The sequence below is a fragment of the Lithobates pipiens genome, unplaced genomic scaffold (assembly GCF_037356315.1).
Source record: "Lithobates pipiens isolate NorthernLeopardFrog02 unplaced genomic scaffold, aLitPip1_a1.2 Scaffold_22, whole genome shotgun sequence".
In the NCBI taxonomy this organism is placed as follows: Eukaryota; Metazoa; Chordata; class Amphibia; order Anura; family Ranidae; genus Lithobates; species Lithobates pipiens.
In genome coordinates this window covers 260869623-260891160 of record NW_027507784.1, presented here as the reverse complement: position 1 = coordinate 260891160, position 21538 = coordinate 260869623, and the positions used below count along the sequence as shown (strand labels likewise).

Sequence of the window (21538 nt, the reverse complement as noted above, 5' to 3'; positions counted from 1 at the left end):
TCCAATCAAGTTGTAGAAACATCTCAAGGATGATCCGTGGAAACAGGATGTACCTGAGCTCAACTTTAAGTGTCATGGAAAAGGCTGTGAATGCACGTGTGATTTTTTTTTTGTTTCTTATTTTTAATAAATTTGCAAAGATTTAAAACAAACTTCTTTCACGTTGTCAATATGGGGCATTGTTTGTAAAATTTTGAGGAAGATAATGAATTTAATCCATTTTGGAACACGTGTAAAAAAAGTGAAGGGCTGTGAATACTTTCTGGATGCACTGTAAATAAAATGGCTACAATTCTGTTGAGCAGTCTATAAACACTAGAGGGAGATCAAACATCCACATTTATTGTAGGGTAGACGGATGCACTGCAGACCTCTCTGTCACCAGCTGATTTGCTTGAAAACAGTGCTGCCTGGACAAAATTTCACACCTATTTAATCACTACTTCTTCCAATGAGTCCAGACAGGCAGCGGTTAGGAATCATCAAAGGATTGTCACCAGATTCAGACGAATCAGACGAGTGGATGGTCAGAAGCTTGTCTAAAGCTGGCCATACACATATCGTTTTTTTTTCAATTCAGCTTGCAGGGCTGCACAGCGCTAAAGTACGAATCTCCTGCTGTAGCTACTGTATTTTGACAGCCTGTGCTGCCACATCAATTGAGGGGTGTTGCGCCACAGGGGGTCGATAAGGCCATCCACTGAGAAAATTTGGGGCAATTCATTGTGAATTGGATAAAATTTGCTCTGTGTATGGCCAGCTTTTGGGTGAACACACGTGGTCAGGTTCTGCGCTTACTCAAATTTCCTGTTGCAGTGATGGACAGGAATTGGGCATCGTAGAGCTTACGTAAAGGGTAGTAAAATAATTGACAACCACGAGAAATATTTGTTAAAAAACCTTTGTGCAGCAGGTGCGCATCTTTCTTGTTTTGCACTGAGAAAAGGGAAGGAAGTATTTGTCGATTGCTGGAGTATTTGTTTAGAGACAAATGGTTGCTAAATTATACACTGGGGCAATTTAATAAAAAAAATGTCTGAGACAAACTTCTCAACTGGAGCGCAGCCAATTGGCTTTTAAATTAAATTTTAGAAGCTGCGTGGAAAAAATGAAACATAGAAGCTGATTGGTCATTCTGGGCAATGGCACCGGTTGGGACAGAATTAGTCTCAGACACTTTCATTTATCCCTCCTCTGTGGGCATTTTAATGAACAAGGTCCTCAATATGATTTCATTTATGAAAGTCAATTAAGTAAAATAGATTTGTCCATGATTTTATAATGAATAAGAAGGTACAACAATTTGAGTAGAGATGTTTACATTAGCAACTCGTATGAACAGGTGAATGTGTTAGGGTTCATTTTCATACATCATTAGTTTATGGTCCCCAGGGCTTATTTTAGTCCTTATGATTAATTGAACATCTTAAAACTAGCCTAATACTTTGAAAAGGTCCTCAACATTAATTATTCTATTGTTATCTACATAGGCTGCACTTTAGTAATCAAGACAGACATAAGTAACCACTTATATCATAAAAATAGAGCAGGTAATGAAAGTAAATGAGTTTTTTATGCCCTCATTTACTTCATTACCGATAAAGGACTCCAGCTTCACATAATGCAGTTTATGTATGACATTTTATCCCAGCTGTATCACTTACTTGCGCTTGTAGTTAGCAAAATCAGCATCCACAATATCAGCAAGAGGCAGATTGAATAAACTAAATGAGGCATACACTAACACCCTAGAAGAGAAAGGAAAGAAAACTTAATTTAATATTAAATTTTTTTTACAAACAACATGAAATAGCAAAAACCCAGTCAAAAGGTTTTTTTTTGTTTTTTGTGTGTTTTTTTTTTACATTTTAGAGGAAGGGTTGGAAGCTCTGTCAGCTTTTTGTTGAACTTTGTGTTACTATAAACCACAAAAAAAGGAGATTTCCCAAAAAATAGTAATGCACTAGGTGCCAGTGCATTTTGAGGATCATGGGCTCCCTTCATCAGGGTCTGTAATTTGGCATAAAATAGGGATTCTACAAAAATAGCGATCTGTAAAAACTGTCAAATAGCAATTTTTCAGAAGCAGTCCTTAGTCTTTGTAGCTAAATGTGGTAAATAAAAAGGTTACAGTCGGAATAACAGTTTAATAGTAATCACATAAATGTTTTGCCTTTCTCTGATTTGTTTTGTGTGTGATTTCTTTCATTGAACACATATGTACTCACATAAAGGAGCTGCAGATGGTGCTTCCAGTACTTCTACCTCTAAAAGGTGCAAGGCCTTAATAATAAATTAATTTCCTGCAGCAAATTGTCAGATGCACTGAGAAAAGTACTTAGCTCTAGCATTGTTATAACCTGGAAGTGTACATACTGCAGGCACTGTTCTTTAGGTTTGTTGTAGGGCACATGAGTCAAACAGAAGGCCGCGTGCCAAATCAGGCTATTTCATGTGGCCCTCACACACGGGGGGGGGGGGGGGGGGGGGAATGGCATGTGAACAGCCTGTGAAAGAGAGCCAATTCCTACACACTGTGCATAACAAACCTCAAACCCTGCACTCTGTATGAAGCGCACACCTCAACACTGCACTCTGTACACAGCACACCCCTGAACTCTACACATGTACATGTATACCAAATGTATATAGTGGTGTCTATCATCCAGCCCCTGAAAAAAACTGCAAAAGTAATTCCCCAACAGTGAAAATGGATTCTATCAGCTTAGAAGCATTGCTCTCAACCCTCTGGTACTGCTCCTGCGAAACCAGGACCGATAGTTACATACTATAAAAAAGGTACATTGTCCAAGTTTAGTCCCCTAAAGTACAATGGTTCGGTACCTGCCAAATAGGGATAAGTTCACTTTAACCCTCAGGTTGTCTTTCCCTCTTAATGCTCTCAATCATTGGTCTACCTAGGTCCAATAAAACGAACTCTATTTTGGGATTGGAGGTTCCAGCTGCTGTCCAGGTTTAACTTCAGGATACAACTGTCGTGGAGTCCTTAGACAACAGACTCCTGATTTACTATAATTAGGTTATGGAACCGTGCCTGTTTTTTTTTTCTATATTATATGTTGACTTCTTTGATGAGTTATTTTTATTGTCCATCACTGAATTTCGTAGGTTGACATGTGTGTTATGTTTATTGTACAAACCGCATTCCTCAAATAAAGATAAAAAAAAAAAAAAAAAAAGGGAAGCATTGCTCTCTCAGAAGACATCTGACTGGAAGGTATCCTTATAGACCAGGGGATACGTCTGAGGCCGCGTACACACGCGCGGACTGTTCGCCCAACTTTGTCCGTCCAACAGTTTCAGCAAACAGTCCGCTCAAAATTAGCATGGACGGACATGCCCACACACGACGAACGAACAGTTTGCTGAAACCGTGCGCGATGACGTGAACAGCACGTACGACGGGACGAAAAATACGACGTCCTATACACTGCATTATAGCTTTCGGCGTGAAAATCCTTTCTGAGCATGCGCGCAACTTTGTTTGACGAACAAGCCTACACACGAGCGGGCTGTTCGCTGAAACAAGGTTTCAGCGGACAGTTTTTCGGAATTTCCGAAAAACCTTGTCCGTCCAACTGTCCGCTGAAACTGTCCGCTGAAAGCCCACACACGAGCGGACTGTCCGCCCAAACACTGTTCAGCGGACAAAGTTGGGCGAACAGTCCGCCCGTGTGTACGCGGCCTAAGGTGAAGTTGCACTACTTTGGAGGACAAATTACATTGACCTGTCCTATATTCGCAAACAGGAGTGGTAACGTATGATTGAGGCAGCACACCAACGCTACACCTGTACTTACATGTAGTGCATAGCAACCAGGGACAATGTCAACTGTCAACAGTGAACTTGCCATATCAGTATATACCTACAACCAGGCTAAATTCAGTTTATATTGAAGCCTTTATTATTTTTGATGGGTACTTTGTCCTGACGGCCCACTTGCTACTGTGCCACTGACTTTATTATTGCTTTTCCAGGACTGATCGGATTCCATGGCTCCACTCTTTTCCTCCCACCCATCTTTTCTCATTGCTCAAGCCTCCAGGGGGTTGGTGCTGTTTTTTCTTTACTCATAGCAATTGCTGAATACTCGGTATTTCCGAGTGTGTATAACCAGCACTAATTTACTTGGCGTCCAAACGTTTTTTGTATTTGTTTTATCTTGTCTATGCCCCACGTGTATATGTACGTGTCTGGTTGGTCTATTGTGACCAGCCACCACGTGATTTGAGCTAGTTTAGTACCAGTAACCTCAATCTATCACCATGTTTTTATCATATTTACTTAATAAAACGTTTATATTTTTTACTATCTAGCATGTGTTCACTGTCATTCAACAAGCCCCTATTTTCCTTTTCACCCTTTTGTTTGGGAATTACTTTTGCTTCCTGAACTCTGCATGTAGCATACCCCTAAACCCTGCACTCTGTGCGTAGCGCATTCCTGAACTCCGCACAGAACGCAGTCCTGGTATTTATTGCTCCATTTAAGATCCTCCCACTGTTATTGCAATTTGGCCACACCCATAGTTTCATGTGGTTCGGTGGGGGGGGGGGGGGGGGCATGATTAAGTTCTTGCACCTATTCTCTGATAAAAAAAAGGCACTGCGTAAATTTATATAGCCTCAGATACAACTGGCCCTTTGAGGACAACCATAAATGTGATGCGGCTCACAATAAAATTGAGTTTGACACCCCTGATGCAGGGAGTTAGCGAAGGAACATGTTCACTTTGAATTATTATGGAGCATAAATGAACAGCAGTTCATGGACTGTCAAGCAGCCACACAGTTGAGAATCATTTCACTTAAAAAATGGCAACTATGGTTCATGTAGTCAACAGTAGTAAACTTTAACAAGGGCTTGTGTGTTTCTGCAGTCCAAACTCCAGCCACGTTTCAGATTCTTCACCCGTTTACCTTGTGGTCAGCCAGTTTATTTTGGACAAGGGTAAAAAACATTAATACATTCCAGCTGGATCAACAAGTAATAAATTATTGACCAAAACCATGCCACCATGGCTTGTGTGAGTGCACAGAATCAGAGAATTGTTGACTTTCTTTAAATGAGATACATCAACAATTTAAAGCTGTACTCCAGGAATTATCTGTATTGCATTCTCATTGGTCCAGCTTGGAACAATGTAAGTATGCAACAAAACTGCATATCTTGTGGGCTGCTGGGAAAGCTGTACATTTGTGTAGTAGTTGGCACCACTACAGGGATTGCCGCAATATTCCAGGTCCTGCAGGGGTTCTGTGTGAACAATTACCCCACTGCAGATTGACCACAGGGGTTTGCTCATTTAGGACCACCACCATACATAGAACGCCTTGCATTTTGTTTAATGAATACAAGGCATTCTCTAATTAGGCAAAGAGGGGGAGGGGGGCAGTGACATCATAATCTCCAGCTCATCTAATCAGAGAACACCTTATGTTAATTGAAAAAAATGAAAGGCATTCTATAAATAGTGGTGGTATTGAGCCAGTGACCCACTGAGGCAGATTTACTAAAACGGGTGCAGAAGGATTCTGGTGTAGCTGCGGACAGTAAACAATCAGCTTCTAACTTCAGCTTGTTCAATTAAGCCTCGACAATAAAATAAAAATGAGTGTGCACCAGTTTTAGTAAATCCCCCACTATGTTCCTTGTGTAGAGGGGAAGCAGTCTGCACAGAACCCGAGCAAGACCTGGACGATTGTGGATATCACTGTAGTGGCACCAACTACTACAGTCATTTTCAACTGCTCCAGTGCTCAGGTTTGATTGTGCCCAGCTGGACCAATGTAAGTATCCAATACAGATCATTTCTGGAATTTAGCTTTATAGGGACACTTTTGGCACTTTGTGTATCAGATTTTCTGATTCAACATGAGTAGCTGCCTGCACTTTTAAAGGGAAATGAGTACTGGTGGCTCCCATACTTTCTCATGGTGCAATATTGGGATTCAGTGGGAACCATAGCGTGTCAGGTCCTGACCCCCTCTATTACATCATCAGAAGAGTTTTAAATTGTTGGTTCACCTTTTCCAAAAAAAATTAAAAAGTGAATTAACATTATACACCTAACCCCACTTGCGGTTTGCATAAAACAGGTTTTAGGGATTCTGAGGCATTCTGCATCCCAAACACTGGGACATATGGGCACTTCTGGAAGCTGATGTCAATGTATGCTCTCATCTGACCACTGTGCAGAATGTACAGGTTTGCTCTGAGCTCATCACATCCACATGTGTGTCTAGGGAAAAAACATGATGTATTTCCTTTAAGACTGTCCCACAATGTACTGCGGGTTCCCTTGATTTAGAGCACAGTGCTTACAATGCACTGCAGAACCAGTCAAGCAAGGCAGAAAAAAAAATACAGCAGACATCATACAAATGATAGATTAATCATAACACCCAGCCTCTTCTCTATACCAGTTGTTTGCTGCACAAATATTTGACAGCCCTGAACACCAGTAGCAATAAGAAAGATCTCACTTTTCATCACATGCTCTAGTGAATATGTGACAAATATTATGGGTCATATGATCCACATTTTACTATTTGCATGTCAGGTAGACTACAGAAATTTTGGAACCTATACAATTACTTACAAGTGAGCAATCTTCAAGTTACCATTCTTTTCTTACAATGCTTTAAAACAACAGTCTAAAAACACTCCCTTGTGTGTCTGCAGGTACCTTTGCAAAGCTATTTTGAGTGTTTTGGGAACGCCTGCACCCAGGATGCTCCGATATACAAATCTTGGCTTTTGCAGAAAGCTGTGGGCAGAACCAATCCCTCTAACAGCCCTTTAGTGGACATACAGCCCATTATGGAGGCTGTAGTGGGCAGAAGGCATTGCAGCCTTCATCTTTCTCAGCAAAGGTCAAGATATACATATTATCTGGAGAAAGGCTATACAACTCCCCCAGTTACTGTTCCTCTTTCGTTCTCTTCCAATTTATCTTTCTTATCTATCCTCCTAGCCAAAGCATCGAAACTCATTCATTTGGCAAGGGAAAAAACCTGGTAGCGCCCATAGTAATCTCATTAAACATAGACTTGCAGGGGGCTCAAGGCTAGTTGAGGTTAAGAACTACTACCACTACAATCTTAGCACAATTAAGGGACTGGTTCTCTGCACCCTGTAACACCCACTGGCACAATATAGAACAAACTACTATCCCAGAGCACAATCTAGAACACTGGCTGCATCTCACTGGACCAAAGGGGTCTACTCCCCTTTATTGCTCCCCGACTATTAGAGTTGTCTTGCGTTCCTGGTAGAAATTCCTGAACCACCAATGGGGACAAGTTTTTATGACTTTGGTTAAAATATCTATACTTATGCTGCATCTGCTGATTCTTCACATTAATCTTCCACCCAAATTAATGACCTTTATGATAACGGGAAAGTATAACCCATCGCCAGATTACAAATGGACCTTTAATTAGCTCCATCAGAGCTGTTTCCTTATATACAAATAACTCACTACCTTGCCTACCCACCCAACCTTATGAGAGGGATCCCAAATGAGGCTTGGTTAAACCTTAAGTCCCTTCTCCCCAAAATGAAAGGCATCTCACTCTTTTAGAATCTCTTCCAGGAGAAACCAAAATTTGTGAAATCCCCCCTCCTTGCAAAAAAGGGAGAGTGATCTTGAGTCGCACTACTCTACATATCGATGGCAATGTGCTTCAAAAACAATCTACAGTGCTTCATTTATGCACTACCCTTTGGGAGCAGACCCCAAAAAATATCCAAAGGTGGTAATCTCCAAATTCAAAAACCACACATCTCCACTTTGCTGGAGTGGATATGGCCTAACAGGTTCATAAGGTGTGGACCTCATGGAGTTTCCCAGTACTCCTAGGTTTCTGACATGCAGTCTTTAACCTCATCTTGGATGTTGTTAAAGCTCCAATCTCCCCAACACCAGGCTTAGCACTATTCAATCTCTCTATAGAAACCATCCCCATATCCTTCCACACGGTAGTCACTCACATTCTGCTAGCAGCAAGACTGTCAGTCACTACATTATGGAAATCAAATAGGCCCCCCTTGCCGGAGACCTTAATACAATTACCGTAATCCAAACCCATCACACCTATGAAACTATTTTTCCTTCATCAAAAGCAAAAAAGCTGGGAGCCCATGGGCTCAATAGTATACACAACACATCTGTAATAAGTCTGCTTGATAATTCCCACTTATTGGTGCATTTCCTTCATGACCGTGTGTTACCTTTTTCCTTTTCCCTTCTTCCAGTCTTTCAGATTTATCTTAAGGCAAATGTGAGGCATTTTTTGTAGTATCCCTATTTCATATCCTACCATGTGTGTAAGCATCATTCTTATTGGAATATGTACAGCTTGTTTCACTGCAATTGTTTGTACTCCCTAATTGCCATATGTATTTGTTAACTGTTGGTTATGCCTTTTTTTTTAAACTCAATAAAAACATATTGAACAGAGAAAGGCTCTACAAATGCATGTTCAACAACCCTACAGTGCCTGCATTACATTGTGGATAAAACTTTATAGCGTTAAGCAAGGAAAGGGTTACTGTTCAGCAATGCAAGAAGAGAATTATCATAATATATTACAGGGTTCTATAGAGTTCAGCTGGTGGGCCGAATCCAAGAGCTTCTGATATTTTTGTTGGAACTACAACAAATAGATCTTTTAAATCGCTAACTTTGCTCTACAAAATATAACTTTTTTTCCTTCATAATGTAAATGAATTGGAAAAATTCAACCTGGCATGGACTGTGGTGGGTATAAGAAAATAGCAGCTCAGATTTTTCTTCTGGGATCCCAGAGAAAAACAAAAACAAAATGGGTAATTAAAGCTATCAAAATCATCTAAAACACATATGTCAATCACAAGGCCCGCGTGCCAAATCCGGGCCTCCAGGGTATTTTATGTGACCCCCACACCTCTCCTGTAGCTGTGGCACCCCCCCCCCCCCTGTCTCCACCTCCCCTTGTCTCCATCTCCCCTTGTCTCAGCAGTGGGCAGCAGATGAGGACAGAAATCCTCCTACAGATCCTGAGCCTCTCTGTGCAGCCACAGCACCCCCTCAAAGACTCCTCCCTGGTCTCCGCATTCAGCAGACACCAGCAGAGGACTCCAGCCCTCCTCTGGTCCTCTTCCAGACGCTGCACTTTCTGCTTTCCAGCTCCGCCCCAGCTTCTTCCCTTGCACATTGTAAGGGGGGTGCACGGTGATGTAATGAAGGGTGGGGGACTCTTGACTTCTGATGGTGGGGGGCCCTCTTGACATCCGATGTAAGGAGGAGTGGAGTGCTCTGGACATCTAACTGGCCCTTTGAGAGCAACCACAATGCTGATGTGGCCCACAAAATCGAGTTTAACACCCCTGATCTAAAATATGATTTAGATTTAGATATGATTTAGATTTAGCTTTGGGCGGATTAAAAGAAGGTCAGCTTTTCCTGTCATAAAATCCAATCCATATACCCACGGCACCCCCCCCTGTCAATGAAAACAACTATGTGTGTGCAACGATATCAAACTTCAGGAATGGCAGTTGGTAAAGCCTGGAATAGGTTGGTATTCTGCCAGAATACAGGAAGCACAATATTTGGGGTGTCAGCATCTGATTAAAGTATGTTTAAAAATCTCTAATACAACTTTCTCTGGTAGCCACTGGACTGTGCTTCTCCAAGGGCTGGCCTTTATAAATGGACCAAGAATTCCCCCCAGCTCCAAACTGAGGTTCTTATAAAATTCCTATATTCATCTTGGGGAAAGATCAAAGCTACAATGTACCGCAAAATGATACTTCAGCTTTACCATTATTCTTATATATCCCCACATCGCTCTTAACTCATGGGCCTAAGCACCTCTTCTCGTTGTCTGAAATGTAGACAACTAAAAAAAGGCTTGTTTCATTCTTTTTGACACTTGGTAGTGCAGTATGCAACCACATACTTTACCTAGTGAACTATTTATCTTTAACCCTTGAATGGGCACTTTTTTGGTTCACTCAACTGCCCAGGTTTCAAAATTTCAAGGGGTCATAAACAACTCCTCATTTTCATATCCTTTGTAGCGTGAAAAAGCCATCACCTCAAACCCCTCACTATTTCTTTGCTTATGAAAAAATTGTTGTATGTTTTCCACACGGAATGGGTGGAGGCCTCTTTAAATAAGGAATCATGGGTCCAAAAATTCTTTGATCTTTCGGAGTCTTTAATTTAAACCTTGTCTGTAGATGCACAACAATATATAAAAATAAAGAAGGGGAAGGTGCAAATCCAAGTCCATTATCTGAGTTAAAACTGAATTTATTCGTATAAAAAGCAACAAATAAAGCGCATACTCACAAAGGTGCACACGTTACAGCATGTACATGGAAGGATGACATGAGGTATAAAATCCAAATGTTCTGTGACCTCACATAAGAATGCTAACGTGTTTCGGGGGTGCACCCCCTTCTTCAGAGCTGTGCTTTTTCCATGTACATGCTGTAACTTTTGCACCTTTGTGAGTATGCATTTTATTGGTTGCTTTTTATAAGAATATGTTTTGTTTTTACTCGGATAATAAATTAGGGGTTTACGCCTTCCCCTTCTTTGTTTTTGTAGTTCCACATGGGATATCCCCATCTGAGGAGGGCTGCATCTACCAGGCACTGGACTGTGTATGTGTTAGGACTGGGCTCAGCCCCCTCTTCTCAGTGCTCAGCTGTCGGGTAATTGCCAGCACTCATCGTTCCACAGTGCCTCACCTGGTGATCATTTCTTGCTCATCAGCCAGCCCCTTCTGGCTATTTAAACTGGTTGGTTCATTTCTCCCATGCCTTTGCCTTGGTCAACATATCTGAAGATTCTCTGCTGTGTTCCTATTAAAGACTTGCCTGGCTGACCTCCCTTCTGGTTCCCGATCCCATTTGCTGTCTCTGACTACACTGATTTCTGACTCCCTGATTTACTGGCTTGCACTGACTACCCGCTTTGATTACCGAACCATGGCTATGTTTTGACTACGTTTACCATTTGTAACACTATTAGCACTATATTAAAAGGTGTGATTTGTACTGCATTTTCTGTCTCAGTTTGATTCATGGTTCCTGACAGTATGTGATGTGATATTGGTTGGCTTTCCCTCTGGTGGAGACCACTGAGGGCTGGGTGTGTTTGGCTGTCTTTTCTTGTTGACACAACAATCTATACAGAAAGATCCAAACCATCCAGATCAATTCTATCTATCTAAATTATATTTTTTGCTCATTGCAGCCCTCCGCAGACTGGGTAATCTTCAACACACTGCAAAAAGCACACATAGGAGGGTGCAAACACCTAGCGCATTACCACCATAACCTTTTATTAAAAAGAAAAACAATATTATACTCACAAACATGAATAAAAACAGGCTTATCTAATCAACAACTCCAGTGTAGGCCAAGACTTCTGTTTCAATGCCACACGGATGAGAGGCTTACGCCTGTATAACCTGGCAGCAGGTTGTACACCACCCCTGTGCCTCCCGGGGGGCCAATATGCACCCATTCTATATACTGTCCAAGCCAAACAGCCTATGTACATAAAAAATAGCATTAGGACATCATCTGTATGCACTGCTTTGCATACCATTTAACTCTGCGGTATACGTGGTCACTGTCTGCTTCTTAGTTCTTAGTCAATGCTTAAAACAACAGGTAATAAGACAAAAAACAGAAACAATTTCCCTTATGAACTTACAGTTTATAACAGGACAGTGACAGAAACCAGACGTGAAAGATGTTTACTTACATGTTAGTGACAAGGAATGTAGCTAGAATATAGTAATGCTGAGGTCCTATTAAAAGCATTAGAAATGCTGAAATTACTTCCACATAGAATCCCCATAGGATCACCTTGTAGTAACCAATGTTTAATAGTAATGAATGACTGATCAGCACAAGAAACTGGAAATAAAAATAGAAAAAGGAGCACATGTGAAATATAATTATAATAAATGAAAATCATAGGAAAACAGATTGTGTTACAAAAAAAATCTATTATTCACTTAGTCAAAGTTACTGACTGTTTTTACCCCCCCCCCCCCCCCCCGGCCACTCTGCCACCATCTTTTGGCCCCTGTAAGCCCTGGCAAAATACCTGTTGCTTCCTATAAAGGCAAAGCATGTGACCTCCTGTTAGGATTCAGTGCTCAAACCCGATTGACCAATCAGACATGTGAGGAAGAGGGCTTCTAGGATCCTGTATAAACTCCGCCATTATATGATTTGGAGCTTACACAGGGTTTGACTTCTGATTCTGATAGGGCAACAGAACAATGAGGGAGTATGGCAGAGGTGAGTCGGCAGGCCATACATGATTCTTTTTTTTTTCAACCAGCGGACTGAACAAAAACAAAAAAAAACAATAAAATGAACTGAATGGGGGAATCACTACCGCTAAATTACTATATTCTGCCGGTGAGGAGCCTTCCCTGCCGGAAGAATACAATGATCAGTGTTATCAGTGCTGCCAGCTGTAACTAGCAGCACTGATCTTTCAGGAAAAACCTGACAGGCCGGATGTACACAAGTCGATCGATAGATTGACTTGTGTACAACCAGCTAGCGCATACATGGATCAAAATTTGGCTGGTCACATTTGTATCACATGATGGATAAACTTTGTTCTCATTTGTAGTTTCTGTACTTGTAATATGCTGTGATTTATTCTGCTCTGATTGTACAGTGTTAAAGGCTGCACCTCTGGGCATTGTATCATTATTCCCCTTTTGTAAGATTTCTTGTCTTGCTGAAGTAAACAATAAAAATGTAACTTTAATTAACAAAAAAAAAGAAAAAAAAAGTGTCTGGTCCCTGCTGAACCAGACAAATTTTAATCCATGTATTTCCGGTCTAAGTGGGTCTGGAGTTGGACTTCCAATAGACACTTTAAGGCCATGGTGGTCAACTTAGTAGATCCAGGAGTCCTCAGATGTGGCTCCTGACATTTCCAGGGGGCCACACTTAATATTCAGATGTAGTGCTACAGAATATTGTCAGAGAGTGCTATGAGATCATTGGAGATGGTCAGAGACTAAGCACATGGGACAGGCATGGTTGAAGGCTGAAGACATGCTGGGGGAGACTGAGGAAATGTTACATGAGGCTGCTATAAAGATCACTGCCTTAAAGTGGATGTAAACCCGAAAATTTTTTTGTCTGGCACAATATAGAGTATTGGATTTCAGATCAGCTGTGCCCAGTCTTGCCACAACAAGTTAATCCAGCTCTGAGCAATCCTCATATCTTTTTTTCAGTGAAATAAAACGAATTGTGAAAACTTTGTCCGTTCTTCCCCCTTGCTGTGATTGACAGGTGATTTACATATTGCGTGCACTAGCCTAAGACATGCTTTATTTTTTAATTCCCACCCCCACTCCTTTCTTCAGCAGCTCTGCGAGGATTGGCTGATCCACACATGATTTGGCATGCTGAAGTCATGTGGGGACTTTTCTGGGTTTTGACTGGATGTTAGTGATCATAGCAGAAGTTCAGTGTAAGAAATACACAGGAGAAAATGCATGTTGATACGGGGAGTGTAGAGGTGGGCGGGGAGTCTACTGACATCACAACTTCACCCACTGAGCCCTGGAAAGCAGACCCACCCACAGAATCTGCAGTTTTTCAGGTGACATTTGACAGATAAATATACATGCAGGAGGCATGTATATCCTTCAAGATAACCAAGATAACCAATATTGCAGTAGTTTAGAAAGAATGAGAGTGGGTTTACATCCACTTTAAAGCACCTTTACAATGAAGTGCTCCTGCTACTGGTGATCGTGCCTCTGTGTAAATCCAGGAAGTATACAGGTAGCAGCTTCAGCTGCCCACAGTTAAAATGGTTGCAGCCAGACTTAGTGGAGGGAGATTTCTGCAGCATATTTGGCAAATACAGAATCACAATATATATAAAATAATATGCAAAGTGGTTGAAGGGAAGCTTCAGAATGGCAAAAAAGTTTTTATTACAACCTATGTGAGCAGACTAGAAGTTGCTCTTTAAAGTAGTTAGGCTTTAAGTGTTTCAGTTCATCTTCAAGAGTTTACATAGTTATGCACAACATTTTTATCCTATGATCCAATAGAAGAATCTTCTCGATCCTTCTATGGCTGATAGCACAATCCAGAAAATTCTTTATCATCTACTCTATGTTTAAATAAAAATGAAGTGGCAAATTTATTTATTAAGGAAACAAGCAAAGAGCAAAGGTCAGTAATCCCAATGAATTATTCAGAATTTATGTTTTAGATATATGTAAGTGTAAATGTTCAGTAAGAACAGTTTGTGGCTTTATTTTGATGGCTTAACAACTGCAAAATGTAAAGTGACACTTACCTGAGGAAATATAGATCCAGCTCCATACATGATGCTTCTTATTAACGAAGGAAGAGCATCTTTGGGAATGAGGTTATCAGCGAATATCATCATGAAGTTACTGCAAAAAGTGGCATGGAAAACTTGAAAAAAGTTCATAGACACAAATAGAAGAAAGTTCTTTTGAGTGAGTATCTGCTTAGTGAGAGTCAGAACAGAGGACCAGGAGAGTGGGGTGTCTGAGCGGCTGTTGCCCTCCAGATACTTCTGCTCATACTGGGTCACCCCAAACACACCGGTATAACACATACATGCAGTGGACAGTACCGCCAAGCCCAAGGTAAAGGTCTGAAATCTTGGAATGTTCTCCATGTTATCAGAGACAAGTCCACAAAAGAGGATGCTTGAGGAGCCCAGCAGGGAAGCCAACTGGTTGTATTTTATGAGTTGAAGGCGGCTTTCATGCTTCGTGGAAATCTCAGCAAACAGGGCACACTGGGCAAGCAGAACAAAGGTAAGCATGCCATCAAACACACACAGTGCTACAACAAGATGGATGCCACTAAGCCATTCACCTTCCGAGTAATCTTTCCAGGGAAACCAAGGTATTAGGAAGGCCAGAGCATAAAATGGTGCTCCAAATAAGATGGACCTGCGGCGTATAGAGCAGAAGTCTGACTTTGAATTATCTTGTATGTACCCAAATAAAGGATCATTTATGGCATTCCAGATCATGAACACAACCTAAAAGATAAAATCAAAGATCATCTAATAAAGGTCATGTCCATTGTAAACTCAAAGAAAACATTTTTGGGTGGACACTGCAAGGTTAAATCAGCCCTCATCTCTTCACGACTATGACAACGAGTGCTCTGTAGCTGGGTTTCTACCTGCACCCGCAGAAACTATTGCCACAGTGTCCCATTCTCTATGTCCCAAGCCAGTGGGTGACTGTTCCAAAATTCTAGTGGTGTCCTACTTAAAAAGGTCCAAGGGTCACATTTGTGTTCACATTTTAACACCATCTCCCTACTTCCAGCTTCTGCTGTGGTTCAGACAGGCATTGCAATCTTAGGCAAGGCAGCTCATACTACCAAACTACCAATCTGGCTGGGGGGTCTACTGCTAGCACCTGGATTTACAGCTGACAGCAGAATCACCACTCAATACAGATCCTGCAACCACCCACCCGCTCCATTCATTACCACTGTGCCTGGACCCCACTTTTCACCACCAAACCTGAAAGCCCTTCCCCACTATGTCTTCATGCCAACTCAACCCCCTCATCCTGCTTCCCCAGCACAATAACCCTCATTCTCACCATTAAACCTGACCCCCAGCCTCCTACTTTGCATGCCCCCACTTCACTCACCCCTGCACTGACATCTGCCTCTGTGCTAGCCGCCAATGTTGCAACACACACTTCTGTGCTTTTCAGCACTGCAGCAATGCATTATTTGGAATTCAGCCCGTTTAATGAAAAGGCTAATTTTTGCTAGTAGATTTATAAACACATATGCAGACTACCAAGATGTGCCTCTTCCATTTTGTCTAGCTGGTTTTCCTAGATACACTTTATGATTTATTTTCCTTCTGGCTAATAAATAGTTACACATAACAAGCATTTATGTTTGTTTAATGATGTCTCACCCACATTAAAGAAAAGCCTCATGAGTTAGGTCCACCCTATAATTTATAATGTATTAAAATGCATAGTTAACTTAGTCCAAAGGTGTGAGATAATTGGTTGATCAGAAAATAAACGTAGGCAATATGAAATCTCTACAGACATCGTCTGGCTGATTTTTGGATATAACAGGGGGGATTTAATAAAACTGGTGCACACAGAATCTGGTGCAGCTGTGCATAGCTTGAAAAAAATAAAAGTCAGCAGCTACAAATAGTGCAGCTGTTGACTTTTAAAATAAGGACACTTACCTGTCCAGGGCACCTGCGAGGTCTTCACCCGAAGATGACCCGTCCCTTGGCTCCGGGTGGAGGTGCCGGCATCTTCATTAAGGGAATCAGGAAGTGAAGTCTTGCTGGTTCACAACCTGGTTCCCTACTATCCATGCCCGTGTCGCGCTGCATGTTTTGAGTGGTCCCTGCTGTCTTCTGGGACCTGTGTGTCTCCCAGAAGACAGTGAGGGGGAAGGAGGAGGAGACAGACATGGTGTAGATCGCCGCAGATACTGCAGCGATCTTTTGCCCTCCCCCCTGAAAGGTGCCAAATGTGACACCGGAGAGGGGGAGGAACAGGATGAGCAGAAGTTCCATGTACTCTGCTTTAACAATAAAACCTAGAAGCTGCTTGGTTACTATGCACAGCTGCACCCGATTCTGCGTGCACCAGGTTTAGTAAATCTACCCCAATCAGTCATCCAGGTCTGACTTCTTTTGTCCACCTGAGAAAACGCCGGTTTACTCTCACATCATAAAATGCTTATTCAGGTTATACACACACATGCATATTTATGCACTAACTAGTTGGCTCTTGCATCCACTATCTCTGTCTGAGCACCTTAATCAGTTGACCTTTGGAAGATTTATTGTTTCACTATTTTTGGCGATACAGCACTGCGTTAATTTAACTGACAATTGCACGGTCATGCAATGTTGTACCCAAATAAAAATTATGTAATTTTTTTCCCCACAAATAAAGTATTCTTTTGGTGGTATTTTATCACTACTGTTTTTTTTATTTTTTGTGCTATAAAATAATAACAAAAAAAATAAAAAATATATATATAAATATATAATTTTACATTCAGCTATAAAACATATAAAAAAATTGAAAAAAAAAAACACATTTCTTCATAGATTTAGACCAATATGTATTCTGCTATATGTTTTTGGTAAAAAAAAAATCCCAATAAGCGTATGTTGATTGGTTTGTGTGAACGTTATAATGCCTACAAACTATGGAATATATGTATGTTATTTTTTTTTATACTCATAATTGCGGCAATCAGAGACTTATAGCGGGACTGCGATATTGCAGCGGACAATCGGACACTAACTCAGTCTTCCTGGGAACCAGTGACATGAATACAGTGATCAGTGCTAAAAATATGCACTGTCACTGTACTAATGACACTAGCTGGGAAGGGGTTAAACATCTAGGGCAATCAAAGGGTTAACTTTGTGCCTAGCCAATGTCTTTGTGTACTGTATGTGCTTCTTTTACTAGGGGAAGAGATTACTTTTATTCTCTGCCTTGCAGGGACACAATCTGTTCTGTGTGTTTTATCGGTGAGTGTCGGGCACTGGATGATTAATCACAGCAGAAGCAGCCCACCAGCAGCACACACACACGCACGCTTTCTGTAGGTGGAAGTGCAGAACCCTGTATATATACACATGATAGCCCCATAGCCAGAACTGGTTAAAGATGAATTTTAGGTATGGATATGTTATACATAGTTAAATCAGACCAGCTTGGCCCAATGTAAACATGTACATACCAGCCCTTAAAATTTCCACTTGCATGCCGCATTTGGCGAGTGAAATTTAGCAGTGAGGAGCAGGGGCAGACTGGGCTGACAGTTTCCTGGCTGATTACTTCTGGCAGAAGCAGTGCAGTCAACAGAGCGGCTCGGAGGGGGGGTTCCCTGCCCCACAGACTGCTCTGATGTCCTGTAAAAAAGGCTGCACTGCTTCTTTCAGAAGCGATCAGCCAGGAAACTGTCAAGAGGATCTGGTGGCCAGATAACGCAGAGTGGGAATTTCCCATTGAGACATATCTTGTATATGAATAACCACGCTGTCAAAGTCCTGCCTCCTGGACCGACATTGGACCAGTGTGCTGTCTATTAGAGTAGTCAGTCCAGGAGGCTGAACTTCGGATCGCGCAGAGCGGGGATCTCCCGCTGAGACACATTTTGTATATAGCCATGCTGTCAAATGGGCGCTAGATCCTCCCGATTCCTTCCTGCTGCACTTTTGGGCAAAGGTAGGCTGCATTGATGGAAAAATAATATACTACTACACTGATGGGCAATGGTAGGCTGTATTGATGGGCAATGGTAGGCTGCATTGATGGGCAATAATATACTGCACTGATGGGCAATGGTAGGCTGCACTGTTTGGGCAATGGTAGGCTGCATTGATGATGTGCAATGATAGGCTGCACTGATGGGAAATGATAGGCTGCACTGATGGGAAATGATAGGCTGCACTGATGGGCAATGATAGGCTGCACTGATGGGCAATGATAAGCACTGATGAGGCTGCACTGATGGCCGCTGATAAGGCTGCACTGATGTCCACTGATGAGGCGGAACTGATAAGCTGCACAGATGGGCACTAATAGGCTGCATTGATGGGCACTAATAAGCTGCACTGATGGGCACTAATAAAGCGAAAATTATGGAAACAAATAAGATGGCATTCTTTAGCTGCACGGATGTGCTGTACTGATGGGGCTGCATTGATGGCCACTTATGAGGTGGCACTCTTAAGCTGCACTGATCAGGCAGAAATTATATGCTACACTGATGGGCACTGACAGGCTGCACTGGTGGCCCCTGATGAGGCAGCACTAATGGTCACTGCTGAGGTTGTATGCTGCAATGATGGGCACAGATAAGGCTGCACTGATGGGTACTGATATGCTTTATGTTAATATTGTTAAAGAGGAAGTAAACCCTAATGGGTTTACTTCCTATTTCATTCCCTGCAAAGGCAAAGCATAATGGACTACTATGCATCGCATAGTAGCCCATTATGTGTCACTTACCTGACACAGGAGCCAGCGAAGTCGCCGCTGTCCCCTGTAGTCCGCCGCATCCATCTTGCTGGTGGCGTCTCGCAGCTCCGCCGCTGTCATTCGGCGAAGCCGCGATGACGTCACTCCCGCGCATGCGCACGGGAGTCGACACGCGCGGCAGCTCCATTTTTGGAAATGCCGCGCTCAGTGCGCCTGCTCGCCGCTGTCTACGGCGCATGCGCCGTAGACAGCGGTGCCCGTTTTCGGGGAAATATCTCCTAAACCATATAGGTTTAGGAGATATTGCTTGGACCTACAGGTAAACCTTAATCTAGGCTTACCTGTAGGTCAAAGTGGTTTGTAAGGGTTTACAACCACTTTAACCACTTCAATACAGGGCACTTAAACACCTTCCTGCCCAGACCAATTTTGAGCTTTCAGCGCTGTCGCACTTTGAATGACAATTGCGCGGTCATGCTACACTGTACCCAAATGAAATTTTTATCATTTTTTTCCCCACAAATAGAGCTTTCTTTTGGTGGTATTTGATCACCTCTACGGTTTTTATTTTTTGCGCTACAAATAAAAAAAAAAAGAAAATTTAAAAAAAAAAATGTTTTTTTTGTTTCAGTTTCAAAACTTTGTAAATAAGTACGTTTTCTCCTTCACTGATGGGCACTGATGGGGCTACACTGATGGGCACTGATAAGGCGGCACTGATGGGCACCAATGAAGTGGCACTGATAGGCGGCACTGATAGGCAGCACTGATGGGCGACACGGACGGACACTGATAGGTGGCACAAATTGGCACTGATAGCTGGCACGGATTGGCGGCACAGATGGGCGGCACAGATGGGCATGGACAGGCGGCACAGATGGGCATGGATAGGCGGCACAGATGGGCATGGATAGGCGGCACAGATGGGCATGGGTGGGCATGGATAGGCGGCACAGGTGGGCACTGATAGGCGGCACAGGTGGGCACTCATAGGCGGCACAGGTGGGCACTCATAGGCGGCATTGGTGTTATACTATAGTAATGGATGCCAATCAGTGCCAAACAATAATGCATGCCAATCAGTGATGCCCATTGTGGGCACTGATTGGCATCCATTATGGGCACTGATTGGCACCCATTGTGCTGACTGGCATCCCTGGTGGTCTAGGGAGGATTACCTTTTCCCTGGTGGTCTGGTGGCGTCCCTGGTGGTCCAGTGTGGGCATCCTCGGGGGGGCTGTGCTGATAATCGATCAGCACAGACCCCCCCTGTCAGAGGAGCAGCCGATCGGCTCTCCGCTACTCACGTCTGACAGACGCGAGTGAGGGAAAGCCGATCACCGGCTCTTCCCATTTACACTGTGATCAGCCGTGATTGGATACGGCTGATCACGTGGTAAAGAGTCTCCGTCGGAGACTCTTTACCGAGATCGTAGCTGCCGGGTGTCAGACTGACACCCCGCAACAACGATCGCCGCGATGCGCGCCCCCGGGGTTGCGCAGCGGCTCATAATCCTGATCACGTCATATGACGTCCGGTCAGGATTATGCAACCACTTTGCAGCCGTCATTTGCCTATAGGGCGGGCGGCAAGTGGTTAAAGATGTTGTTAATATTTATTTTTGGAACTTAATTCAGTATAAAACATTTAAAAGTGTAATTTCATGTGATCATTTAAGAGGGCATGTTTAGAGGCGTGACAGGGTAGAGGTTGGGTGGGGTAACTGGTGGAGAGTAATTTTTAAGGCCTGGCTAGTCGCTAAGGATTGGAAATTGTAAAATCCTGCATATACTATGCCTGGCCAATTCCTCTGGAGGCTGCAAATCGTGCAGTCAGACAGCGCTACTCCAGTGATCTCCACTTGCTTCTGGGTCCAGTGCTGAGCAACTGGCCTGCTGCATTCTAATCACAGGAGGTTGGCTGCTCAGCATTTTTCAAAAGAATGCAATGCATCCTCTAATTCAGGGGTGCTCAACCTGTGGCTCTCCAGCTGTTGCAAAACTACAAGTCCTATCATGCCTCTGCCTCTGGGTGTCATGCTTGTGGCTGTCGGAGTCTTGCTATGCCTCATGGGACTTGTAGTTCCGCAACAGCTGGAGAGCCACAGGTTGAGCACCCCTGCATCTAATTGGACATAGAGGATAACCTGGTTTACATATGCAACCATCATTGCCATACAAGATGCCTTTGAGTCGGCTTGGAGACATTATGTGGCCTCCCCAACCATTGAAATCCCAAAACCCCGCAGCTGCATGCATTATACAAAGTCACAACAGGGCCCCATTCCTGGGTATGGATCACATTTGGTGGCAGTCTGCCTGCTGAATGAGTCATGTGGTAAAAATTCTGCCATGCCATGACTGTGGCAGTGTATACTAATGTGGTTGCTGGCCATGATAACTTGCAGTCCAAAGGCTTTTAAAAATTTGTGCTCATCCACCTCTTTTTTCCACCTCTGCCTGTCCATAG

General features: G+C 42.8%; 1 protein-coding gene across 2 annotated transcripts in view; it reads right to left on the bottom strand.

Moving 5' to 3' along the window:
* The window catches only part of LOC143924610 (transmembrane protein 180-like), a 104939-nt gene that overhangs the window by 60284 nt on the left and 23117 nt on the right, over positions 1 to 21538 (bottom strand). For both annotated transcript variants that reach the window (XM_077449004.1, XM_077449005.1), the window contains exons 3-5: positions 14382 to 15104; positions 11793 to 11947; positions 1665 to 1748 (exon numbers count right to left, since the gene is read on the bottom strand). In XM_077449004.1, the coding sequence (XP_077305130.1) occupies positions 1665 to 1748; positions 11793 to 11947; positions 14382 to 15104 (962 nt within the window). The remainder of the gene's footprint in view (positions 1 to 1664; positions 1749 to 11792; positions 11948 to 14381; positions 15105 to 21538) is intronic.